This window comes from Tachyglossus aculeatus, chromosome X3, assembly GCF_015852505.1.
Source record: "Tachyglossus aculeatus isolate mTacAcu1 chromosome X3, mTacAcu1.pri, whole genome shotgun sequence".
Taxonomy (NCBI): Eukaryota; Metazoa; Chordata; class Mammalia; order Monotremata; family Tachyglossidae; genus Tachyglossus; species Tachyglossus aculeatus.
In genome coordinates this window covers 14,142,765-14,170,072 of record NC_052099.1, presented here as the reverse complement: position 1 = coordinate 14,170,072, position 27,308 = coordinate 14,142,765, and the positions used below count along the sequence as shown (strand labels likewise).

General features: G+C 51.5%; 1 protein-coding gene across 2 annotated transcripts in view; it reads left to right on the top strand.

Moving 5' to 3' along the window:
• The window catches only part of SMC2 (structural maintenance of chromosomes 2), a 107,222-nt gene that overhangs the window by 58,796 nt on the left and 21,118 nt on the right, over positions 1–27,308 (top strand). For both annotated transcript variants that reach the window (XR_005457051.1, XM_038770361.1), the window contains exons 13-22: positions 465–603; positions 927–1,046; positions 1,274–1,478; positions 3,878–4,013; positions 10,752–10,876; positions 14,987–15,180; positions 18,538–18,681; positions 20,240–20,434; positions 24,617–24,817; positions 25,157–25,273. Coding sequence is in view for 1 of the 2 variants with exons in the window: in XM_038770361.1 (XP_038626289.1) it covers positions 465–603; positions 927–1,046; positions 1,274–1,478; positions 3,878–4,013; positions 10,752–10,876; positions 14,987–15,180; positions 18,538–18,681; positions 20,240–20,434; positions 24,617–24,817; positions 25,157–25,273 (1,576 nt within the window). In the remaining variant the exon portion in view is untranslated. The remainder of the gene's footprint in view (positions 1–464; positions 604–926; positions 1,047–1,273; positions 1,479–3,877; positions 4,014–10,751; positions 10,877–14,986; positions 15,181–18,537; positions 18,682–20,239; positions 20,435–24,616; positions 24,818–25,156; positions 25,274–27,308) is intronic.

The following is a 27,308-nucleotide window of genomic DNA, read 5'->3' as shown; positions in this document are numbered from 1 at the left end:
CGCCGGAACTTGTATGAAATCCATGTACTGATTTGGGTTGGGCCACCAAGTGAGCAGACGGCCTGCTTCTCTCTGTCACTGTTAGAGCGGCACTTAGAACAGTGCTTTGCACGTACTAAGCGCTTAATAAATACCATTATTATTATTATTATCATCGTTGAAGTATCGTACGATCAGCGCAGCGTTGCGGGTTTTCCGACCGGCTTTTTCTTCCCGCGTCAGTCAAGAAGCGCTTGAAGTCATTGCTGTAATCCAAGTTATCCATTCCGTCGTTACTCGTGTATCCGTTACATGAAGCGCTCGATGACTACGATCGAGAGGATGAATCCGTTAACCGCTCCCGCTTCCGATTCCGAGGCCGCGTGTTGGGAAGTCACCTAAATCGGTATACGTTTGTGTTTTAGCTCTGTTTTTTCCCGGGAGACTAACCCGTGCGTTCGCTTTCTTTCCCCCCCTCGTTTAAGGGATCCGGAGGCGAACTGGAACAGAAACAAGGTTAAAGGGCTCGTCGCTTCGTTGATTAGCGTCAAAGACCCGTCCACGATAACGGCTCTAGAGGTCGTGGCCGGCGGGCAGCTCTACCACGTGGTGGTGGACACGGAGGTAAGTTGATCGAGTTTGGAAAAAAGGCTCAAGGGCGTTCAAAGCGCCGCGTCTAACTTCCTGGCCCAGATCCCGCGGTCTCCGGAAAACCCCCTTCGGTCCCGTGAGTCGTCCTGTGCCCCCCGATCTCTTATTTCGGACCACAAGAGCTGCTCCTCGGTGCCAAAAAAGGACCATACCTACTTTAAAGGGCGGCCCCGCGGGTGCCTAAATTTTCCAACGTCCGCCCCGATTACATCCCGAAATGTCCCCGCCTTTCTTTGTTCCCCTGCCCTCCCCCAGTTACCTCTTTTGTCCTCTCGACCGTGTGTTATTTAATTTAGGTCACTGGTAAAAAGCTGCTTGAGAAGGGCGAGCTGAAACGCCGGTACACCATAATTCCCCTCAACAAAATCTCAGCCAGGAGTATCGGGCCGGAAACTCTGAAAATGGCGGAGAAGCTGGTAAGTCGGCGGGAGGTTCGATCGGGGGCGTCTGAGCGCTTGCGGTAGAGTGGGACGTGATCTCCGCCCTCAAGGAGTTGACCGATCCGCGAAGGGGGACAGGAATTGAAGCAAAACTGCGGGTAGGGGTGATTTCTGGACCTCAAAAAGGACTATTATAATATAATAATAATAATAATATTACCGGGGAGGTGACCCGGCGTCGCGTACTTCTCTCTCCCTTGCAGGTGGGCGCCGACAACGTGCACGTGGCGCTTTCCCTGGTGGGCTACGAGCCCGAACTTCAGCAAGCCATGGAGTACGTCTTCGGCACGACCTTCGTCTGCGCCCACCTGGACGGCGCCAAGAAAGTGACTTTCGATAAAAGGATCATGACGAAAACCGTCACCCTCGGCGGTGACACCTTTGACCCGCGCGGGACCTTAAGCGGAGGTCAGTGCGGGATTCCCGGCCGCGCTCGGGACGCGAAGGCCCCGAAAGGGAATCGAGGAAAGGTCCTCGGACGGCGGTGGGGGGGGGGGGGGCGGCCGGGACCGTTCCTTCCGGGTGCCCGGAAAATCCGGCTGCTCGGTAAAGGACGCCGACGGAGCGCCCCAGATCTCCGGAAGGGCTCTCTTCCGAGGAGCGGCGATTCTGGCCGTTGTCCTCGCCTCGTTGCGGCCTTAGAGGATTTTGAAGAGTCGGGGCGGAGGTGACGTCTCCCCCGACTTCACCGGGGGGCAAACCGTATCCCTCGTAGCTGGGTCTCCCGCGTCCGGCTCCCGCTGAATACGCGGACGGATGTCCTGCCGGGCTCTCTTCCGTGGTTTCGGGCCCGGCTCGCTCTGCGGTTGTTGCGGATCGCGGCGTTGAAGTGCTTGGGAAAGTCTAATACCAGCAGACAGCGACGATCCCCGCCCACGGCGAGCTGCTCACGGCCCGGGGCGGGGAGTGATAATTAGAACTCAGATCCCTGCCCTTTTCAGTAGGCCGTGTCACTTCCTCCCGTCCGGAAGGTGTTTTTAGTGTCTGTCGGCCCGACGGTAATAAGAGGAAACGCTCCCCGGTGCTTAGAGCGGCGCTCGGCACGTCGTAAGCGCCGACGATAATAATAGGAATCACTCTCCGGTGCTTAGAACGACGCTTGGCATGTCGTAAGCGCCTACGATAATAAGAGGAAACGCTCCCCGGTGCTTAGAGCGGCGCTCGGCATGTTGTAAGCGCCGACGATAATAAGAGGAAACGCTCCCCGGCGCGAAGAGCGGCGCTCGGCGCGTTGTAAGCGCTGACGATAATAAGAGGAAAAGCTCCCTGGCGCTTAGAACGGCGCTTGGCACGTCATCAGCGCCGACGATAATAACGGGAAACGCTCCCCGGCGCTTAGAACGGTGCTCGGCGCGTCGTAAGCACTGATGATAATAAGAGGAAACGCTCCCCGACGCTTAGAACGGCACTCGGCACATTGTAAGCGCCGATGATAATAATGGGAATCGCTCCCCGGCGCTTAGAACGGCACTCAGCACGTCGTAAGCGCTGACGATAATAATAGGAATCGCTCCCCGGTGCTTAGAACGGCGCTTGGCACGTTGTAAGTGCCGACGATAATAAGAGGAAACGCTCCTCGGCGGTTAGAACGGCGCTCGGCACATCTTAAGCGCCGATGATAATAAGAGGAATCGCTCCCTGGCGCTTAGAACGGTGCTCGGCATGTCGTAAGTGCCGACGATAATAAGAGGAAACGCTCCCCGGCGCTTAGAATGGCGTTCGGAGCATAGTAAGCGCCGACGATAATAATAGGAATCGCTCCCCGGTGCTTAGAGCAGCGCTCGGCACGTCGTAAGCGCCGACGATAATAATAGGAATCGCTCCCCGGTGCTTAGAACGGCGCTCGGCACGTCGTAAGCGCCGACGATAATAATAGGAATCGCTCCCCGGCGCTTAGAACGGCGCTCGGCACGCCGTAAGCGCCGATGATGATAATAATAGGAATCGCTCCCCGGCTCTTAGAACGGCGCTCGGAGCATACTAAGCGCCGACGATAATAATAGGAATCGCTCCCCGGTGCTTAGAGCAGCACTCGGCACGTCGTAAGCGCTGATGATAATAATAGGAATCGCTCCCTGGTGCTTAGAACGGCGCTCGGCATGTCGTAAGTGCCGACGATAATAAGAGGAAACGCTCCCCGGCGCTTAGAACGGCGTTCGGAGCATAGTAAGCGCCGACGATAATAATAGGAATCGCTCCCCGGTGCTTAGAGCAGCGCTCGGCACGTCGTAAGCGCCGATGATAATAATAGGAATCGCTCCCTGGTGCTTAGAGCAGCGCTCGGCACGTCGTAAGCGCTGATGATAATAATAGGAATCGCTCCCCGGTGCTTAGAACGGCACTCGGCGTGTCGTAAGCGCCGACGATAATAAGAGGAATCGCTCCCCGGCGCTTAGAACGGCGCTCGGCACGTCGTAAGCGCCGACGATAATAAGAGGAATCGCTCCCCGGCGCTTGGCATGTCGTAAGGACTTAACAAGTGCCATCATCGTTATTATTATTACTTGTTAAGCTCTCATGCCATGCTAAGCACTGTGGCCAGTGGCGGGGTAGATGCGGTACGGTCAGGTCGGACACCCTCTCGATCCCCCGTTGGACTGGAGAGAGACGGTGAGACCCTTGGAGAGCCGGGATCCCGTCTACGGATCATTGGGGCGTATTTAGCGAGCGCTTCCTGCCGCGTACTAAGCACCGGGGGAGTCCAGCCCCCACGCAGCCCGTGAAGCGGAATCCATCTCCCCGTAACCGGGCGGCGCGGCGTTCCCGGGGCGGGAATCGATGGGCTTCCCCATTTCGCTTGGTTCCAGGCGCCCGATCGCAGGCGGCTTCGGTCCTGACCAAGCTGCAAGAGCTCAGGGGTGTCCAAGACGAGCTACGAGCGAGAGAGGCCGAGCTGCGCGTGGCCGAAAAGGAATTAGCCGGGCTGAAGAGCGTCGCCGAAAAGTAAGGCCTCCGCCGCGTCGCGCGGGCCCGTTTAGCTTGCTCTTCAATTACGGCGTTTGTCTCGAGAGGCTGAAAACGCTCGTCCCCTACTCCCGGGGAATCCCGAGAGAACCGCAGACCTTTCGGTGGTGGTCGGGTTCGCTGTAATAGTCACCTCCCCCGGGCTCCGAATCTTCCCCGCTTGGCTCGGAAACCTCGCGCGATCCAACGGGCGGAAGCAGGCGGTCCGTGGGGGGACCCCGTCGGGCAGAGCGTCCGCCCGGTGTGAGGCGCGTGCGAAGGGAAGGTCGTTGGAGGCGGCGGGGCGACCCCGGTAAGTCATTTCAATTTAGGTAGACGCCTCGGCGAGGCCGTGCTTCGGCCGGTCGAGCCGGCGCGAAACGTCAGGGAGAGGAAACGCGAGCGAGACAACCGGCCGCCGACGGGCCAACTGAGCTGGAGCCCCGGAATGTGGCCCGAACGACCCGGCGATCCCCGGCGGATCGCCGGGAAGCATCCGACCCGGACCTCGGGGGAATCGGAGCCAGGAGGCGACGGACCCTCTTTTCTCTGGACGCGGGGATGGGTTCGCGGGCCGCCCCCGTCCCGTAACGGCCAAGGGGGAACCCATCACGGGGGCTCCCTTCCGGATCAGGCACCGAGCGAGTCCCGGCAGTCGCCGCGCTCGTCGCGGAGGGCCCGCTTTCCCTGGCCCGGGATCCCCGGCGGGGGCCGGATCCGCCGTCCGGATGCGCAGATGGCGGCGGGGGAGAGATCTGTCCCGGATCTCCGGGGGCGGAGAGGAGGCTTTTCCCGTTCCCAGAAGTGGGCGTGACTTCGCGTAGTCATTTCCCCCCCCTTTGCGTTCTGGAATCCTTCTCTCACTCGGTCGAGGCGGCCTCCGTCGGGATTTCGCGTTCCGCTTTGGAGCGTGGGACGAGCGGGTGGGTTGCCCCGTCCCGCCCCGACTCGGGCCGCGGAGCGTCCGGTCGCGTCTAGAGCGACGTTCTCATCCCGGCTGGCCGAGTCTCCGTTGACATCCCGTCACGGCTGACGCGGCCTTAATTCCCAGCCCTCGTCGAAGGCTTGTTTAGCCTCCGGAGCGCGATCCCCCTGGAAGAGGTTTTCAGGGCAGCCATTTGGTCTAAACCGCGTACGGTAATAATAATAATAATAATAATAATAACGATGACGGTATTTGTTAAGAGCTCCCTGTGTGCAAAGCACTGTTCTAAGCGCCGGGGGGATACAAGGTTGTCCCACGGGCTCCATCCCCATTTTCCAGACGAGGGAACCGAGGCCCGGAGAAGCGACTTGCCCAGAGCCACACGGCTGCCGGTCGGCCGAGCCGGGATCCGAACCCCGTTTCGGGAGATGCGGCCCGGGATCCGGAAGCTCCGAGCCGCGTCCGGAGTCCGCCAGCGTGATCGCCTGGCTTGTCCTTTCCTCGCCTTTGGCGAAGCAAGGGTTCCTCGCTGTAACCATAGTTCTCCAAAGGCGCGTGGACAGGCCAGGTGATTCCACTCTCCCTCATCCCTTCTTCGGGTGCCCCCCCCTTTTTTTTTTCCCTTCGTTCCCCGGCTCCGTCGGGAACGGTCCTCGTTAAATGGGACCGGGTCGGGGGTCAGACTACCGGCTGTCCGCGGGCAGAGGGGTCACGGAGAAGAGACCGCCCCGCCGGGGGGGGGCCGCGGGACCGCCTCCCGTCCGTGACGGAAGAGCTCTGATCCCCGGGGCTCCTTCCTCTCCATCCTTTCTTCTTCCCGCTCTCCGTCCCTCAATCAAGAAATCAGATGATAATAATAATAATAATAATAATGCTCCGGGAGGATTCTGGCTTAGATATGGAGAGCTGAGCCCCCTTTTTCCTCTCCCCCTCCCCACAGCACCTCTACATATGTCTGTATATTCTACATAGTATACTATTCTATATATATATATATTCTATCTATATATATTTATATAAATATAGGATATAGATATAGGTATAGAATCTATATATTTATATCTACATAGATATAAATATGGATTCTATACATTCCATATAGTATGCCATATATTCTATACAGCATACTATACAATATATGTCTAGTCTATTTTCTTTTGTTAATATGTGTATATATATACATATTCTATATATGTAGTATGCTATATAGTCTATACAGCATACTATATACTATATGTCTATTCTATTTTTTTGTTAATATGTATATATATATACTCTCTATATAGCATGCTATATATTCTATACAGTATACTATACAATATATATCTATTCTATTTATTTTCTTTTAATATGTATATATATATATATTCTGTAAATATAGTATACTATATATTCTATGCAGTATACACTATATGTCTATTCTATTTATTTTTTTGTTAATATGTATATATATACTCTCTACATAGCATGCTATATATTCTATACAGTGTACTATACAATATATATCTATTCTATTTTCTTTTAATATATATATATATTCTGTAAATATAGTATACTATATATTCTATGCAGTATACACTATATGTCTATTCTATTTATTTTTTTGTTAATATGTATATATATACTCTCTATATAGCATGCTATATATTCTATACAGTATACTATACAATATATGTCTATTCTATTTATTTTCTTTTAATATGTGTATATATATATTCTGTAAATATAATATACTATATATTCTATGCAGTATACTATACAATATATGCCTATTCTATTTATTTTCTTTTGTTAATATGTATATGTATGCTTATATATATATTCTATATATATAGTATGCTATATATTCTATCCAGTATACTATATAATGTCTATTCTATTTATTTTCTTTTGTTAATGTGCATGTGTATGTATATATATTCTATATATAGTATACTATATATTCTATACAGTATACCATACAATATATGTCTATTCTATTTATTTTCTTTTGTTAATATGTATGTGTATGTATATGTATATTCTATATATAGCATACTATATATTCTATACAGTATACTATACAATGTATGTCTATTCTATTTATTTTCTTTTGTTAATATGTACATGTATGTGTAGATATATTCTATATATATAGTATACTATATATTCTATACAGTATACTGTACAATATATGTCTATTCTATTTATTTTCTTTTGTTAATACGTTTTGTTGCCCGTCTCCCCCTTCTAGACTGTGAGCCCGCCGCCGGGTAGGGACCGGCTCTAGATGTTGCCGACTTGGGCTTCCCAACCGCTTAGTCCAGTGCTCTGCACACAGTAAGCGCTCAATAAATACGATTGAATGAATGAATGAATGAATGCTTGTCCCGATTTATTCCTCTATTTATTTGACTTGTACAGATTGACGATTCTATTGATTTTATTTTGTTAATATGTGTTGTTTTGTTGCCCGTCTCCCCCTTCTAGACTGTGAGCCCGTTGTTGGGTAGGGACTGGCTCTAGATGTTGCCGACTTGGACTTCCCAAGCGCTTAGTCCAGTGCTCTGCACACAGTAAGCGCTCAATAAATACGATTGAATGAATGAATGAATGAATGAAGAACAACAACAATTGTGGCACGTGTGAAGTGCTTACTATTTTCCAACTATTTTACTACTACTACTGCTAATAATGATGATAAAAACAACAATTGTGGCACGTGTGAAGTGCTTACTATTTTCCAACTATTTTACTACTAATAATGATGATAAAAACAATTGTGGCACGTGTGAAGTGCTTACAATTTTCCAACTATTTTACTACTACTACTACTACTAATGATAAAAACAATTATGGCACGTGTGAAGTGCTATTTTCCAACTATTTTACTACTACTACTAATAATGATGATAAAAAGAATTATGGCACGTGTGAAGTGCTTACTATTTTCCAACTATTGTACTACAACTACTACTACTACTACTAATAATGATGATAAAAACAATTATGGCACGTGTGAAGTGCTTACAATTTTCCAACTATTGTACTACTACTACTAATAATGATGACAAAAACAATTGTGGCACGTGTGACGTGCTAATATTTTCCAACTATTTTACTACTACTACTAATAATAATGATAAAAACAATCGTGGCACGTGTGATGTGCTAATATTTTCCAACTATTTTACTACTACTACTACTACTAATGATAATGGTAAAAACAATCGTGGCACATGTGATGTGCTAATATTTTCCAACTATTTTACTACTACTACTACTAATGATAAAAACAATCGTGGCATGTGTGACGTGCTAATATTTTCCAACTATTTTACTACTACTACTAATGATGATGCTAAAAACAATCATGGCACGTATGACGTGCTAATATTTTCCAACTGTTTTACTTCTACTACTACTAATAATGATGATGATAAAAACAGTCGTGGCACGTGTGACGTGCTAATATTTTCCAACTATTTTACTACTACTACTAATAATAATGATAAAAACAATCGTGGCACGTGTGACGTGCTAATATTTTCCAACTATTTTACTACTACTACTACTAATAATGATGATGATAAAAACAATCGTGGCACGTGTGACGTGCTAATATTTTCCAACTATTTTACTACTACTACTACTACTACTACTACTACTACTACTACTAATGATAATGGTAAAAGCAATCGTGGCATGTGTGATGTGCTAATATTTTCCAACTATTTTACTACTACTACTACTAATAATAATAACAATAATGATAAAAACAATCGTGGCATGTGTGACGTGCTAATATTTTCCAACTATTTTACTACTACTACTAATGATAATGATAAAAACAATCGTGGCACGTGTGACGTGCTAATATTTTCCAACTATTTTACTACTACTAATAATAATAATGATAAAAACAATCGTGACACGTGTGACGTGCTAATATTTTCCAACTATTTTACTACTATTACTACTACTAATGATAATGATAAAAACAATCGTGGCACGTGTGACGTGCTAATATTTTCCAACTATCTTACTACTACTACTACTAATGATGATGATAAAAACAATCGTGGCACGTGTGACGTGCTAATATTTTCCAACTATTCTACTACTGCTACTACTAATAATGATGATGATAAAAACAGTCGTGGCACGTGTGACGTGCTAATATTTTCCAACTATTTTACTACTACTACTAATAATAATGATAAAAACAATCATGGCACGTGTGACGTGCTAATATTTTCCAACTATTTTACTACTACTACTACTAATAATGATGATGATAAAAACAATCGTGGCACGTGTGACGTGCTAATATTTTCCAACTATTTTACTACTACTACTACTACTACTACTACTACTACTACTACTAATGATAATGGTAAAAGCAATCGTGGCATGTGTGATGTGCTAATATTTTCCAACTATTTTACTACTACTACTACTAATAATAATAACAATAATGATAAAAACAATCGTGGCATGTGTGACGTGCTAATATTTTCCAACTATTTTACTACTACTACTAATGATAATGATAAAAACAATCGTGGCACGTGTGACGTGCTAATATTTTCCAACTATTTTACTACTACTACTAATAATAATGATAAAAACAATCGTGACACGTGTGACGTGCTAATATTTTCCAACTATTTTACTACTATTACTACTACTAATGATAATGATAAAAACAATCGTGGCACGTGTGACGTGCTAATATTTTCCAACTATCTTACTACTACTACTACTAATGATGATGATAAAAACAATCGTGGCACGTGTGACGTGCTAATATTTTCCAACTATTCTACTACTGCTACTACTAATAATGATGATGATAAAAACAGTCGTGGCACGTGTGACGTGCTAATATTTTCCAACTATTTTACTACGACTACTACTAATAATGATGATGATAAAAGCAATCGTGGCTCATGTGACGTGCTAATATTTTCCAAATATTTTACTACTACTACTGCTACTACTAATAATGATAAAAACAATCGTGGCACCTGTGACGTGCTAATATTTTCCAACTATTTCACTACTACTACTACTGCTAATAATGATGATGATAAAAGCAATCGTGGCACGTGTGACGTGCTAATATTTTCCAACTATTTTACTACTACTACTACTCCTAATGATAATGATAAAAACAATCGTGGCACGTGTGGCGTGCTAATATTTTCCAACTATTTTACTACTACTACTACTACTAATAATGATAATGATAAAAGCAATCGTGGCACGTGCGACGTGCTAATATTTTCCAACTGTTTTACTACGACTACTGCTAATAATGGTAATGATAAAAACCAATCGTGGTATGTGTGACGTGCTAATATTTTCCAACTATTTTACTACTACTAATGATGATGATAAAAACAATCGTGGCACGAGTGAAGCGCGTACTGTTTCCCAAGCACCGTACTAAGCGCTTGGGCCGTTTCTCCGAAGCCTTTCTGAACTTTACGTCCTCCAAGGGGCTTCGTCGGCTGAACTTTCTTTCCCCCAGCTCTCATCCGCCCTTACTCTCGCGTTATCCCTTCCGCGCTCACTTCCCCTCGCCGTACGTTGGCGCGCACTCCGGCGCTCGCAGCCCGTTGAATCCGAAATCTCCGGCCGCCCCCGAACCTGGGCCTTCCCGAATCTCCAGCCTGAAATCCGACCGCGGGTTGAAGCCGGTTGGATATTTCGATCCGCCCCCCGCGCGGAACAGGTGCCGTTCTCGGGCTCGAGCCTCCGGTGCGACCGTCCTCTCGCCGCCCCCGTAAAAGAATGACTGGCCCACCGTCACGAACCCTTTCTTTCAGGTACCGCCGGCTGAAACAACAGTGGGAAATGAAATCGGAGGAGGCGGAGCTGTTGCAAATCAAGCTGCAGCAGAGCTCCTACCACAAGCAGCAAGAAGAGCTGGACGCCCTGGGGAAAATTATCGGTGAGAACGCAGACTTTCCCGGTATTTGGGGGGGGAAAACGGGCCAAGCTTCCGAGGGGGCCGAAGGAGGCCCTTCATCAGCGCGGCTCAGCGGAAAGAGCCCGGGCTTTGGAGTCCGAGGTCGGGGGGTCCGCCACTCGCCGGCTGGGTGACTTGGGGCGAGCCCCTTCACTTCCCTGGGCCTCGGTTCCCTCATCTGGAAAATGGGGGTGAAGGCCGTGGGCCCGCCCGCTCGCCTTGTAACCTCCCCGGCGCTTAGAGCGGTGCTTGGCACATAGTAAGCGCTTAATAAGTGCCATTATTATCATTATATAATGGGGATGGAGCCGGTGAGCCCCCCGTGGGATCACCCGATGGCCTTATAACCTCCCCGGCGCTTAGAACGGTGCTTGGCACATAGCAAGCGCTTAATAAATGCCATTATTATCATTATATAATGGGGATGGAGCCGGTGAGCCCCCCATGGGACCACCCGATGGCCTTATAACCTCCCCGGTGCTTAGAACGGTGCTTGGCACATAGTAAGTGCTTAATAAATGCCATTATTATCATTATAAAATGGGGATGAAGCCCGTGAGGCCCCCCGTGGGCCCACCCAATCGCCTTGTAACCTCCCCAGCGCTTAGAACGGTGCTTGGCACATAGTAAGCGCTTAATAAATGCCACTGTTATTATTATTATTATTCTCCAGCGTGGCTCAATGGAAAGAGCCTGGGCTTTGGAGTCAGAGGTCGTGGGTTCAAATCCCGGCTCCGTCAACTGTCAGCGGGGTGACTTGGGGCAAGTCACTTCACTTCCCTGGGCCTCAGTTCTCTCATCTGTAAAATGGGGATGAAGACCGTGAGCCCCCCGTGGGACAACCCGATCGCCTTGTAACCTCCCCGGCGCTTAGAACAGTGCTTGGCACATAGTAAGCGCTTAATAAATGCCATTATTATCATTATAAAATGGGGATGAAGCCCGTGAGGCCCCCTGTGGGACCACCCGATCGCCTTGTAACCTCCCCGGCGCTTAGAACGGTACTTGGCACATAGTAAGCGCTTAATAAATGCCACTGTTATTATTATTATTATTCTCCAGCGTGGCTCAATGGAAAGAGCCCGGGCTTTGGAGTCAGAGGTCGTGGGTTCAAATCCCGGCTCCGTCAACTGTCAGCGGGGTGACTTGGGGCAAGTCACTTCACTTCCCTGGGCCTCAGTTCTCTCATCTGTAAAATGGGGATGGAGACCGTGAGTTCCCCATGGGGCCACCCGATCGCCTTGTAACCCCCCAAGCGCTTAGAACGGTACTTGGCACATAGTAAGCGCTTAATAAATGCTATTATTATCATTATATAATGGGGATGAAGCCCGTGAGCCCCCCGTGGGCCCACCCGATCGCCTTGTAACCTCCCCGGCGCTTAGAACGGTGCTTGGCACATAGTAAGCGCTTAATAAATGCTATCGTTATTATTATTATTATTCTCCAGCGTGGCTCAGTGGAAAGAGCCCGGGCTTTGGAGTCAGAGGTCGTGGGTTCAAATCCCGGCTCCGTCAACTGTCAGCTGGGTGACTTGGGGCAAGTCACTTCACTTCCCTGGGCCTCAGTTCTCTCATCTGTAAAATGGGGATGAAGACCGTGAGCCCCCCCCCCCCCGTGGGACAACCCGATCGCCTTGTAACCTCCCCGGCGCTTAGAACGGTGCTTGGCACATAGTAAGCGCTTAATAAATGCTATTATTTATTAAATGCGATTATTATAATGGGGATGAACCCCGTGGGCCCACCCGATGGCCTTATAACCTCCCCGGCGCTTAGAACGGTGCTTGGCACATAGTAAGCGCTTAATAAATGCTATCGTTATTATTATTATTATTCTCCAGCGTGGCTCAGTGGAAAGAGCCCGGGCTTTGGAGTCAGAGGTCGTGGGTTCAAATCCCGGCTCCGTCAACTGTCAGCTGGGTGACTTGGGGCAAGTCACTTCACTTCCCTGGGCCTCAGTTCTCTCATCTGTAAAATGGGGATGAAGACCGTGAGCCCCCCCCCCCCCGTGGGACAACCCGATCGCCTTGTAACCTCCCCGGCGCTTAGAACGGTGCTTGGCACATAGTAAGCGCTTAATAAATGCTATTATTTATTAAATGCGATTATTATAATGGGGATGAACCCCGTGGGCCCACCCGATGGCCTTATAACCTCCCCGGCGCTTAGAACGGTACTTGGCATATAGTAAGCGCTTAATAAATGCCATCATTATTATTATCATTATTCTCCAGTGTGGCTCAGTGGAAAGAGCCCGGGCTTTGGAGTCCGAGGTCAGGGGTTCAAATCCCGGCTCCGTCAACTGTCAGCGGGGTGACTTTGGGCGAGTCTCTTCACTTCCCCGGGCCTCAGTTCTCTTATCTGTAAAATGGGGATGAAGACTGGGAGCCCCCGTGGGACCACCCGATCGCCTTGTAACCTCCCCGGCGCTTAGAACGGTGCTTGGCACATAGTAAGCGCTTAATAAATGCCATTGTTATCATTATAAAATGGGGATGAAGCCCGTGAGCCCCCCGTGGGACCACCCGATCGCCTTGTAAGCTCCCCAGCGCTCAGAACAGTGCTTGGCACATAGTAAGCGCTTAATAAATGCCGTCGTTATTATTATTATCCAGCGTGGCTCAGTGGAAAGAGCCCGGGCTTTGGAGTCAGAGGTTGTGGGTTCAAATCCTGGCTCCGTCAACTGTCAGCTGGGTGACTTGGGGCAAGTCACTTCACTTCCCCGGGCCTCAGTTCTCTCATCTGTAAAATGGGGATGAAGACTGGGAGCCCCCCGTGGGACCACCCGATCGCCTTGTAACCTCCCCGGCGCTTAGAACGGTGCTTGGCACATAGTAAGTGCTTAATAAATGCTATTATTATCATTATATAATGGGGATGGAGCCGGTGAGCCCCCCGTGGGCCCACCCGATCGCCTTGTAACCTCCCCAGCGCTTAGAACGGTGCTTGGCACGTAGTAAGTGCTTAATAAATGCCATCGTTATTATTATCATTATTCTCCAGTGTGGCTCAGTGGAAAGCCCGGGCTTTGGAGTCCGAGGTCAGGGGTTCAAATCCCGGCTCCGCCACTTGTCAGCTGGGTGACTTTGGGCGAGTCACTTCACTTCTCTGGGCCTCAGTGACCTCATCTGTCAAATGGGGATGGAGACCGTGAGCCCCCCGTGGGACCACCCGCTCACCTTGTAACCCCCCCGGCGCTTAGAACGGTACTTGGCACGTAGTAAGCGCTTAATAAATGCCATTATTATCATTATAAAATGGGGATGAAGCCCGTGGGCCCACCCGATTGCCTTGTAAGCTCCCCAGCGCTCAGAACAGTGCTTGGCACATAGTGAGCGCTTAATAAATGCCATCGTTATTATTATTCTCCAGCGTGGCTCAGTGGAAAGAGCCCGGGCTTTGGAGTCAGAGGTCGTGGGTTCAAATCCTGGCTCCGTCAACTGTCAGCGGGGTGACTTGGGGCAAGTCACTTCACTTCTCTGGGCCTCAGTTCTCTCATCTGTAAAATGGGGATGAAGACCGGGAGCCCCCCGTGGGACCACCCGATCGCCTTGTAACCCCCCCCGGCGCTTAGAACGGTGCTTGGCACATAGTAAGCGCTTAATAAATGCCCTCATTATCATTCTCTGGGCCTCGGTGACCTCATCTGGAAAATGGGAGTGAAGTCCGCGGGACGACCCGATCGCCTTGTATCCCCCCCAGCGAACGGTGCTTTGCACATAGTAAGCGCTTAACAATTATTATTATCATTCGATCCGTTCTGATTATTTTGACACGCGTTTCGTCGTCCGTCTCCCCCTTCTAGACCGTGAGCCCGGTGTCGGGCGGGGGCCGTCTCTAGATGTTGCCGACTCGGGCTTCCCAGGCGCTTAGTACAGCGCTGTGCACGCAGGAAGCGCTCAATACGACTGAGTGAATGACTCTCGCTTTGAAACGGGACAGCCGGCGCCGGGGGGGGCAACGCTTATGTCAGATGGCGGTCACGGCCCGCAAAACTCCGAACGGGTATTTTTAGTAAGCGCCTAACAAATACCGACATCATTATTATTATTGTTATTATTATTATTATTATTGCACTTTTTGTCTCCAGAGGAAAGCGAAGAGACCCTAAGGAACACCAAGGAGATCCAGAAAAAGGCGGAAGAGAAGTACCAGTCGTTGGAGAAGAAAATGAAAAACGCGGAGGCTGAACGAGAGAAAGAACTGAAGAATGCCCAGAAGCAGCTGGACGGGGCCAAAAAAAAGGCAGATGCTTCGAATAAAAAAATGAAAGAAAAGCAGCAGGTGAGTCCCGGCCGCCGGCCGTCGTTTCCGACGCGGAAGTGAGTCGAGGAAATGGCGGCGGCGCGGAAAGGCGGCCGTACGCAGCTCGTCTCTTCCGGTCCCTCGCCTGCGTCCTCCGCCAAAATCTGCACGGACCGTTTTGCGTGGGGGGAAACGATGTGGGGCCTTGGAAGCAGGTGGCGATTTCCAACTGGGAAGCCAGGCCGCGCCGGGGAGCATTTGGGAGGGAGGGAGCAGGGAGGGATTTGGATCGTTGGAAGGAGAGCGGGACCTGGGAAGAGGAGCGAGGGCTTGGCGGAGAGCCGAACGGAAAGGGAACCACGGCGCGCATGTCTGGATTCGGCGTTCTCTCGGGCGAGCGCGAGTCCCACGGCCAAAACGTAGAGTTCCGGGAAAATCCCCGTCACGCCCGCGATCGGGCTTATTCCGCGCTCCCCGTACCAAGTGCTCGGGAGAGCACGCTGCGACCGAGTTGGTCGGACACCTTCCCTGCCCACAGCGAGCTTACGGTCTAGCGGGGGGAGCCGGCCAGAGGTCTAAATCAGTCGGGGTACGCACGGAGGGGCGGGCGGAGGGCGAGAACCCGAGCGTAAGGGTGACGTGGAATCAATCAATCAATCAATCAATCAATCGTATTTATTGAGCGCTTACTATGTGCAGAGCACTGGACTAAGCGCTTGGGAAGTAAGTGGGAGGCGAGGAAGTGAGCACTGAGTCCGGGGGGCCTGTGGGCGATGGGTTTTTAATAAAGCCTCGAAGATGGGGAGAGTCGTCGTCGGGCAGATGGGAAAGGGGAGGGAATTCCGGGCCAGAGAGCAGAGCGAAAGCGGATGGGCCGTAAGGTCAGTTAGTTCATTCATTCATTCATTCAGCCATATTTATTGAGCGCCTACTGTGTGCAGAGCACCGTACTAAGTGCTTAAGGGGGGCGGCGTGGCTCGGCGGAAAGAGCCCGGGCTTTGGAGTCCGAGGTCGTGGGTTCAAACCCCGGCTCCGCCAACTGTCAGCTGGGGGACTTTGGGCAAGTCACTTCACTTCTCTGGGCCTCAGTTCCCTCACCTGTCAAATGGGGATGAAGACCGGGAGCCCCCCGTGGGGCCACCTGATCACCTCGTAACCTCCCCGGCACTTAGAGCGGTGCTTGGCACATAGTAAGCGCTTAATAAATGCCATCATTATTATTATCATCATTATAAAATGGGGATGAGGCCCGTGAGTGCCCCGTGGGACAGCCTGATCACCTTGTGACCTCCCCAGCGCTTAGAACAGTGCTTGGCACATAGTAAGTGCTTAATAAATGCCATTATTATCATTATCAAATGGGGATGAAACCTGTGAGCCCCCCGTGGGACAACCTGATCACCTCGTAACCTCCCCGGCGCTTAGAGCGGTGCTTGGCACATAGTAAGTGCTTAATAAATGCCATTATTATCATTATCAAATGGGGATGAAACCTGTGAGCCCCCCGTGGGACAACCTGATCACCTCGTAACCTCCCCGGCGCTTAGAGCGGTGCTTGGCACATAGTAAGCGCTTAATAAATGCCATTATTATCATTATAAAATGGGGATGAAACCTGTGAGCCCCCCATGGGGCCACCTGATCACCTTCTAACCTCCCCAGCGCTTAGAACGGTGCTTGGCACATAGTAAGCGCTTAATAAATGCCATTATTATTATTATCATCATTATAAAATGGGGATGAGGCCCGTGAGCGCCCCGTGGGACAGCCTGATCACCTCGTAACCTCCCCGGCGCTTAGAACGGTGCTTGGCACATAGTAAGCGCTTAATAAATGCCATTATTATCATTATAAAATGGGGATGAAACCTGTGAGCCCCCTGTGGGGCCACCTGATCACCTTGCAACCTCCCCGGCGCTTAGAACAGTGCTTGGCACATAGTAAGCGCTTAATAAATGCCATTATTATTATTATCATCATTATAAAATGGGGATGAGGCCCGTGAGCCCCCCGTGGGACAGCCTGATCACCTCGTAACCTCCCCAGCGCTCAGAACGGTGCTTGGCACATAGTAAGCGCTTAATAAATGCCATTATTATCATTACCAAATGGGGATGAAACCTGTGAGCCCCCCGTGGGACCACCCGATCACCTCGTAACCTCCCCGGCGCTTAGAGCGGTGCTTGGCACATAGTAAGCGCTTAATAAACACCGTCATTATTATTATTATTACAAGTCGGCGGTCCCTACCCAACGACGGGCTCACGGTCCGGTTGTCTGATGCGCTGGTCCGGGCGGGAGATGATACTTAGAACGACGGTCTTTAAGGGCTTACCCTCTGCCAGGCACTGTACTAGGCACTGGGATGGATGATAATAATAATAATGCCGGCGTTTATTGAGCGCTTACTATGTGCCAAGCACTGTTTTGAGCGCTGGGGAGGTTACAGGGTGGTTGGGTGGTCACAGTCTCCATCCCAAGGAGGGCACCGAGGCCCGGAGAAGTGAAGTGACCTGCCCGTGGTCACGCGGCGGAGTGCGGGATTAGAACCCACAACCCCCCCTGGGCCGGGCTCCGCCCACCAGGCCGTGCTGCTTCGTGGCCCAGCCTGGAAGCAGATTGGGTGGAGGGAGAAGAGATGCGAAGGTAGAAGCGGGCGACATACTGGACGTCCCAACGCCCCACTTAGCCTGCGAACGCCGTGCGGGACGGGGACTCGGGGCTACCCCGGCGCTCAGTACAGCGTTTAACGCGTAACGAGGACTTCCCGGATACCATTGGCCGTCTCATCGGTACCGAACGGGAAGATCCGAGGCGGGTTACGGGCTCACGCGGCAGGGAGGATGGGCGCGGGGGCGTCTGCGGAGACGGGGGGTCCCCGTTCGAGAGGAGCTCTGTTCGAGGCATGCCCGCTCCGAGGCCTCGGTGGGCCACCCAAGCGGAAACGTCCCGAAGGCAGCGGGAAACGAGGGAGAAGCAGCGTGGCTCGGTGGCAAGAGCCCGGGCTCTGGAGTCGGGGGTCGTGGGTTCGAGTCCCGGCTCCGCCACCTGTCCGCTGCGTGACCTGGGGCAAGTCACTTCTCTGCGCCTCGGTTCCCTCATCGGGAAAACGGGGATTAAGGCTGTGAGCCCCACGGGGGACAACCTGATCGCTTTGTATCCCCCCCCCACAAGCACATAGTAAGCGCCTAACGAATGCCAACATTATTATTATTATAGAGGCGACAGTTGAAGCCACGGGAGCGGATCCGGTCTCCAGAGTTGGCGTGGGGGCTGAGAAACGGAAGGCGGGTTATTTCCCCCTCCCGTTCAGTGACGCCGCCTCTAGCGCTCTGCACATAGCAAGCGCTCAATAAATACGATTGATTGATTTTGATCCTCGCGACTCTATTCTAGGAGGTCGACGCCGTGACTTTGGAGCTGGAAGAGCTCAAGAGAGAGCAGACCTCCTACGGCCAACAGATCGCTGCCGTCAACGAGGCGATCCGGTCCCACGAGGAGGAGATCGAATCCGTGGCGGCCGACGTGGCCAAGAATAAGGTGATTTTTATTTATTTATTTATTTCCCCCCCCTTTTCGCAACCTGGAAAGTTTCCCGAGAAGCTCCGGAAGCCCAGGACCCCGAAGGGGTGCTCGGATACTGGGGAAATGTACGGGCAGCGCGAATTGCGTCCCGTAGGGAGGTGACGTTTGAAGAAGTTGAGGACGGTCTGGAAAGGATTGCCACTCGGACCCCGAGATTCGCTTTTTTCACCGGAGCAACAGCGACGACGGCGTTTATCAAGCGCTTACTAGGCGCAAAGCACCGTTCTGCGCGCCGGGGAGGCGATCCGGTTGTCCCACGGCGGTTCTCGCGGTCTTAAATCCCCGTTTCCCAGCTGAGGTCGCCGAGGCCCCGGAGAAGTGACGCCACTTGCCCGAAGTCACCCCGCTGACGGCTGGCGGAGCCGGGATTCGAGCCCGTGCCTCCCGACCCCACTCATTCATTCATTCGGTCGTATTTCCCGAGCGCCTACCGTGTGCTGAGCGCCCGGGACGTCCAAGCTGGGCTCTTTCCACTGAGCTAACGCCCGATCTGTTCGAGGAGTAAGTCGGGAATGAATGATAATGAAGGAATGAATTTTTCAAAACAAATCGGAACGAACCCGCCGTTGGGCTAGGAAGCGTCTTGGCCGTCCGTCTCCAATCAATCAATCAATCAATCAATCAATCGTATTTATTGAGCGCTTACTATGTGCAGAGCACTGTACTAAGCGCTTGGGAAGTACAAATTGGCATCACATAGAGACAGTCCCTACCCAACAGTGGGCTCACAGTCTAAAAGGCAACTTCATCAGCGTGGGCCCGGAAGGGCTGCTCTCGGACTTCCCAAGCGCTCGGTCCAGTGCCCGGCACGCAGGAGGCGCTCGATAAATACGTTTGTACATATTTTTTACTCTATTTTATTTGTACATATCTATTCTATTTCTTTTATTTTGTTAGTATGTTTGGTTTTGTTCTCTGTCTCCCCCTTTTAGACTGTGAGCCCACTGTTGGGTAGGGACTGTCTCTATATGTTGCCAATTTGTACTTCCCAAGCGCTTAGTACAGTGCTCTGCACATAGTAAGCGCTCAATAAATACGATTGATGTTGAGGATGATGATGATAAATACGACTGACTGAATGAATGAATGAATATTCCCTCCTTTCATTACTGAAGGGGCGTCCAAAGCGCTGCCTCCAATCTGGAGAAGCGGCGTGGCCCGGCGGCGGGAGCCCGGGCTTCGGAGTCGGAGGCCGCGGGTTCGAATCCCGTCAGCCGGGTGACCTTGGGCAGGTCACTTCACTTCTCTGGGCCTCTGATCTCATCCGGAAAACGGGGAGGGAGACCGGGAGCCCCGCGGGGGACGAGCGGATCACCCTGTCATCCCCCCGGCGCTCCGCACCTAGCAAGCGCTTACTAAACGCCATCGTTATTATCATTACAGCCAACCACAGCGCCCGCGATTTCCTCGGAGCCCAATATCGGCTGCGTTTTCCCAAACCCGTCCGCGACGTCCCGGCCGCGGGCCTCTGCCGGGACCCGCGCCCTCATCCTCTGCTCCCTTCATCCCGTAGGAAGCGGTAAAGCAAGCCCAGGAGGAGTTAGCCCGGCAAAAGGAAGTCATCGCGACCCAGGAGAACATCATTAAGGCCAAATACGCCACAGCGGCAAAGTACAAAGAGCAGAACAACGACGCCCAGCTGAAAATCAAGGAGGTGGAGCACAGCATCGGCAAACACAAGCGCGAGTCGGCGGAGGCTGCTGCCAAGGTAGCGTAATTCCCGCTCCCTCTCCGTGTCCGGGCTGTCTACTGACGATGGTGTCCGTCGAGCGCTTGGGAGCTCCCGATAAATACGCACCGTCGGAAGCGTCCGGGTTTCAACAGCTCCGGGGACGCGCCGCCCGCCGCGGTGAGTCGGACCGCCGTCTCGGGGCGGGGGAAGAAGGCGGCCTTCACGGCGGGGGGATTTTGAAGCGGCAGAGCGACCGTCAGCTCACCGAGGGCGGGGAGCGGGTCCGTTTATTGTCGCAGAGGAGCGGCAGCCGGGCGTGGTGGCTCTGGGAGGCCGAGGTCGCGGGTTCAAATCCCGCCCGCCTGCCGCGCGACCCCGGGCAAGTCGCCTCGCTTCTCGGGGCCTCGGTTCCCTCCCCTGTAAAATGAGGATTGAGACCGTGAGCGCCGTGGGGGACTGGGACTGCATTATAATAATAATGATGATGATGATGATGGTATTTATTAAGCGCTTACTACGCGCGAAGCACGGTTCTAAGCGCTGGGGAGGTTACAGGGCATCCCGCGGGGCCGCTCCCAGTCTTCATCCCCGTTTTCCAGATGAGGGAACTGAGGCCCAGAGAGGTGAAGCGACTGGCCCAAAGTCACGCAGAGGCCCAGAGAATAATAATAATAATAATAACGACGGCGTTTATTAAGCGCTTACTACGCGCCAAGCACCGTTCTAAGCGCTGGGGAGGTTACAGGGCGTCCCGCGGGGGCGCTCCCACGGGGGCGCTCCCTGTCTTCATCCCCATTTTCCAGATGAGGGAAATGAGGCCCAGAGAGGTGAAGCGACTGGTCCAAAGTCACGCAGAGGCCCAGAGAATAATAATAATAACGATGGCATTTATTAAGCGCTTACTATGTGCCAAGCACCGTTCTAAGCGCCGGGGAGGTTACAAGGTGATCGGGCGGTCCCCCGGTGGGGGGGCTCGCAGTCTTAACTCCCATTTTCCAGATGAGGTCACCGAGGCCCAGACAAGTGGAGCGACTGGCCCAGAGTCCCCCCAGCTGCCAATCGGCGGAGCCGGGATTTGAACCCGTGGCCCCCGGGCTCTTTCCGCTGAGCCGCGCTGCTTCTCGTAATAATGGCATCGGTCAAGCGCTTATTATGTGCCAAGACGATAATGATGACGGCCTTTGTTAAGCGCTTACTACGTGCAAAGCGCTGTTCTAAGCGCTGGGGCGGTTACAGAGTGATCGGGCGGTCCCACGGGGGGCTCCCGGTCTTCACCCCCGTTTTCCCGATGAGGGAACTGAGGCCCAGAGAAGTGAAGCTTGTCCTTCCCAAGCGCTTAGTACAGTGCTCTGCACATAGTAAGCGCTCAATAAATACGATTGATGATGATGATGATGAAGCGACTCGCCCAGAGTCCCACGGTTGACAGTTGGCGGAGCCGGGGCTCGAACCCCCGACCTCGGACTCCGAAGCCCGGGATCTTCCCATCGAGTCCCGCCGTCGGATTTGCTTGGATCTGTCCCAGCGCTTAGGAAGCGTGCGACAAATGCCGTCGCTACTGTTGTTGCTAATTATCGTCGTTATTATTATTATTATTGTTAATTGTGCCGGGAAGTGGCTGCGAGGAGTCGGTGAAAAGCTGGAAAAATGCCCCAGTGCTCCCGGTGAAGGGAGAAAACGGGCCAGGAAAAATCAGTGAATTAGAGGTGACGATGCAAAAGACGGCCAAGAGGCGGATAACTCAAATATATCACGGATCTCCCATAATCCGTGAATATATTTGACTCAAATTAGACGTATATTTGGCACGCAAACGCCTAAACACATCCGTAATAGCGATAATGGTGTTCCTTTAAGCACTTACTACAATAATAATAATAATAATAATAATGTTGGTATTTGTTAAGCACTTACTATGTGCAAAGCACTGTTCTAAGCGCTGGGAGATGAGGTTGTCCCACGGGGGGCTCACAGTCTTAATCCCCATTCGACAGATGAGGGAACTGAGGCCCAGGGAAGTGAAGTGACTTGCCCAAGGCCACGCAGCAGGCACGTGGGGGAGGCGGGATTCGAACCCATGACGGCCGACTCCCAAGCTCGCGCTCTTTCCACTACGCACCAAACGCCGTGCCCATTATGGTCTGCGGATTCTCTTGCAGTGTACTCGCCCAGGCGTTTAGTACAGTGCTCTGCACCTAGTAAGCACCCGATAAATACCTCTGATTGAACTGCCGGGGTAGATACTAGACCACCTGTCCGCGTGTTTGGTTTTGTCGTCCATCTCCCCCTCCTAGACCGTGAGCCCGTTTTTCTACGTTGCCGACGTGTACTCCCCCGGCGCTTAGTACAGGGCTCCGCACGCGGTAAGCGCCCAATAAATAGGACCGAACGAATGCATCGGTATCGTTCCCCAGCGCCGAGTACGGTGTCCGGCGCTCAGCAAGCTCTCTATAAATACGGTCGAACGACCGACGGCGGGAATCGACACCCCCCCCGTTTTATAGGGAAGCAGCGCGGCCCAGTGGGAAGAGCCCGGGCTTTGGAGTCCGAGGTCCCGGGTTCGAATCCCGGCTCCGCCACCTGTCAGCTGGGTGGCTTTGGGCGAGTCGCTTCACTTCCCTGGGCCTCGGTGACCTCATCTGGAAAATGGGAGTTAAGACTGTGGGACCACCTGATCGCTTAGAACAGCGCTTGGCACGTAGTAAGCGCTTAATAAATGCCATCGTTATTATTATTACCATTCTCTGGGCCTCGGTGACCTCATCTGGAAAACGGGGAGGAAGACCGGGAGCCCCCCCCGGGCGACCGCCTTGGAACCCCCCCAGCGCCGGCAACGGCGCTTGGCACACAGGCGGCGCTTGATAAACGCCATCGTCGTTATCATTATTATTACATTATTTTTAGACTGTGAGCCCACTGTTGGGTAGGGACTGTCTCTATATGTTGCCAATTTGTACTTCCCAAGCGCTTAGTACAGTGCTCTGCACACAGTAAGTGCTCAATAAATAACGATTGATGATGATGATGAATTCGTATTCCATCATATTTATTGAGCACTTATTGTATATAAAGCACTGTAGTAGGTGCTTTGCACTTTACTAAGCTCTTAGTACTGTATGTAGTAATTATTATTATTATAATGGTATTTGTTATATATAGTTATTGGCCAATATATATAATATATATATATATATAATATATGTACAATAATATATAGTACACATAATATGTATAACATATATACAATAGTATATAATATATTATATATTATTGTATATATATTATACACAATATGTATAATATATTATATATTATTGTATATATGTTATACATATGTGTAATATATATTATTGTACATATATGATATATATACAATAATATATATTATATATTATGTATAATATATATACAATAATATATAATATATTATATATTATGTATAATATATATACAATGATATATAATATATTACATATGTATAATATATGTACAATAATATTATATATTACAATATATTGTGCATTATATATATGCAATAGTATATAATATCGAAGCGTGGAGGATATGTATAATATATATACAATAATATATTTACAATATAATATATTATAATACATATAATATATATACAATAATATATAGAATAATATAGAATTCATATATATAGAATAATATATGAATTGCTGAGGGCCTGGACGCATTTACCATTCGATTTGTTTGACTTGGGGAAGATGTCTCGTTTCGGCGTCCGTCTCCCCCCTCCTAGGCCGCGAGCGCGGTGGAGAAAAGCGTTTAAATATCCAAAATATCCAAATATATCAAAAAGCGTCAAAATATCCCAGGGGCCGAGTTGGGAGGCGTTTGGGGTGTAAAGGATCCCAGCAATCACCTCGGCCACGCCGCGTGCATCCCGGTTCTTTCCCGGGCGCTCCAGCTTCTTGCCGGAGGACTCGGGTTGGCGTCTCCGCACACAGTGGGCGCTCGATACATACGATTGAATGAATGAATGAATGAATGAATGAACGAATGAACGAACGGCCCTTCTTTAATAATTCGATGAACGCTCCCCCTCTTCCCCCTCTTCCCCTCCCGCTCTCCAATATCCCGGCCCCGCTTCCCGCCCGCCCGCTCAGGGAGGCGATTTCCACCCCGGCCTCGGCCCCGGGAACGCGCGGCTCCCGAGCGGACGCCTTCCGACGGCTTCCCGCCCCGCCCCAGGTCTCGAAAATGCTGGCGGATCACGACTGGATCGCTGCCGAGAGGCGGCTGTTCGGCCAGCCCAACACCGTGTACGATTTCCAAGCCAACGATCCCAAGGAAGCCGGCCAGAGGCTGCAGAGGCTGCACGGGACGAAAGAGAAGCTGCAGCGGAGCGTCAACATGCGAGCCATGAACATGCTCACCGAGGCCGAAGAGCGGGTAAGGCCTTTTCCCGTCGGGAAGGTGACGCGCTCAGCCCGGCGCGCCCGGTGACTGCGGCCGGGACGGGGGCGAGTCTCCCGGGCCGGAGGTCCGAGGCGAGGGAGACGGGGAAAAGTTGGCCGGAGAGGAGCTGGGACGTAGTGGGAATCGGACACGGAGCGTTCCGACGCGGAGGAAAATCCCTACACGCCCGTGCCGATCAGCGGTTCTCTTTCTACTGCGAAATCTGGGCCGGTGCCGCTCGCCGGCGCAAGGAGAACGGCTCAGTTGGGCCCGCGCCGGGGCCATTCCCGGTGCCCGGGCCCCGGCCAACTCTCCGGCGGCTCTCCCCGTTAGTATAACGACCTGATGAAGAAGAAGAGGATCGTCGAGAACGACAAGACCAAAATCCTGGCCACCATCGAAGACCTGGACGAGAAGAAAAACGAAGCCCTCAACATTGCGTGGCAGAAGGTATTTTCGTTTGCTCGGTTGGCGCGCTTGGTCCTGGCGCCCGTCTCCCCCTCCTAGGCCGCGAGCCCGCCGCCCGTCTCTAGATGTTGCCGACTTGGGCTTCCCAAGCGCTTAGTACAGTGCCCTGCACCCAGGAAGCGCCCGATAAATACGATTGAATGAATGAATGAATTTCAACCCGGAAACGCGGCCGTTCCGAGTCCGCGGCAGAGACGCGCACGCCCCGTTCGCGCCAAGTGCTCGGCCCGTAGTGAGCGCTCAATAAATGCATCCCTGCGGTCGTATTTACTGAGCGCTTACTGTGTGCGGAGCGCTTGGGAAGTACGAGTTGGCAACGTGGAAGCCATCATCGTTATCATTAGTAATTATCCGTTCAGCCAGTCAGTCGTACCTATCGAGCGCTTACCGCGTGCGGAGCACTGGGCTGAGCGCTTGGGAAGTGCAGGCTGTCGGAACGGGGGACGGGATGTGAACGACGCTTGTGGCGATATTCGGAGCTGTCAAGAAGCATCGGGAAAATCAATCTGTTTCTCTCTCCGTAAACTTGACTGAATTCATTTACTCCAACCCGAGCTACCGTTTACCTTCCTTTCCCATTCAAAATGTCGTTCCGTGGGACAAAATCCAGGGAACGTGATTCTATCTTAACGAAACCCACCCGGTACGAGGGTCTGATTTGCGCCGTAATTCGACTTCACCGGGATCGAGCGGCTCCAGTTTTCTTTTTTCCGATCTACGGGAGCGGCCCTTCATTTTTGAATTCGGAAGCTCTGGGATTTGCGAGGCGTCGGCGGCGCGCCGTGCTAAGCGTTGAGGTAGGAATGACGGGAGCCGACGACGGTCCCTCCTTTCCGAGGAGTCGACGGCGCGCTGTGCTAAGCGTTGAGGTAGGAATAACGGGAGCCGACGACGGTCCCCCATTTTTGAGGCGCCGACGGCGCGCCGTGCCAAACGAGGTAGGAATAACGGGAGCCGACGACGGTCCCTCCTTTCCGAGGAGTCGACGGCGCGCCGTGCTAAGCGTTGAGGTAGGAATAACGGGAGCCAACGACGGTCCCCCTCTCACTGGGGGCTCACCGTCGGAAGCAGGGAGAAGGGATACCGTCGTCCCGTTTTACGGACGAGGGAGCAGCGGAGCTCCCAGCGGAAGTCCGGGCCGCTTTCCCCGGTTTCTCTTTGGAAGCGAGGCCCCCTCCGTGCGGGGCGGAAGCCGAAAATGCCGACACGTTGGACGGACACCCACAAAATAGTCCTCCGCGGTGCTGGCCGGGCCCGCTGGTCGGTAATTCATTCGCAGTTCGCTGGGAAAATTAATCTGCTTCTCTCTCCGTAAACTTGACTGAATTAATTTACTCCAACCCGATCTATTATTCATCTTCCTTTCCCGTTTAAAATGTCGTTCCGCGGAACAGAATCTAGGGAACGTGATTCCAGCTAACGAAACCCACCCGGTACTAGGGTCTGATTTGCGAAGTCATTGGACTTCACCGGGATCAAGTGGCTCCGGTTTTCCTTTCTCATCTATGGTGGCGGCCCTTCATTTTTGAAATCGGGAGCTCTGGGATTTATGAGTCTCTCCGAAATCCCTCTTTTCCCTTCGGGGAGCGGAGGGAGGAGGGACCGCCCTTCGTCAGCCCGAGCCGGACGGAGCTGGGAGTCGGGGAATCCGGTCCGTTGGTTCGGTGGCGTGTTTAGTGAGCGCCTGGAAAGCGTCCAGCACAGTGACGCTCCCCGCCGCGACGAGCTTACGGGCGTCTTCCCGAGTGCGGCGGCCCTTCTCCGACTTCCCTCTTCCTCCTTTCCGACGTCGCCTTGCGGTCGGATGGATGGAAAGCCCCTTGCCGTTTCCTCCCGGATACGCCCTGGTAGGAGCGTGAATTCTCCCAGTCACGGAGCAGCCCAAATGCCGAAGCCGAAGAATAGTAATAATAATAATAACGGCACTTATTGAGCGCTTACTATGTGCAGAGCACTGTTGTAAGCGCTGGGGAGGTTACAATAATAATAATTATAATGATGATGGGGAGGTTACAAT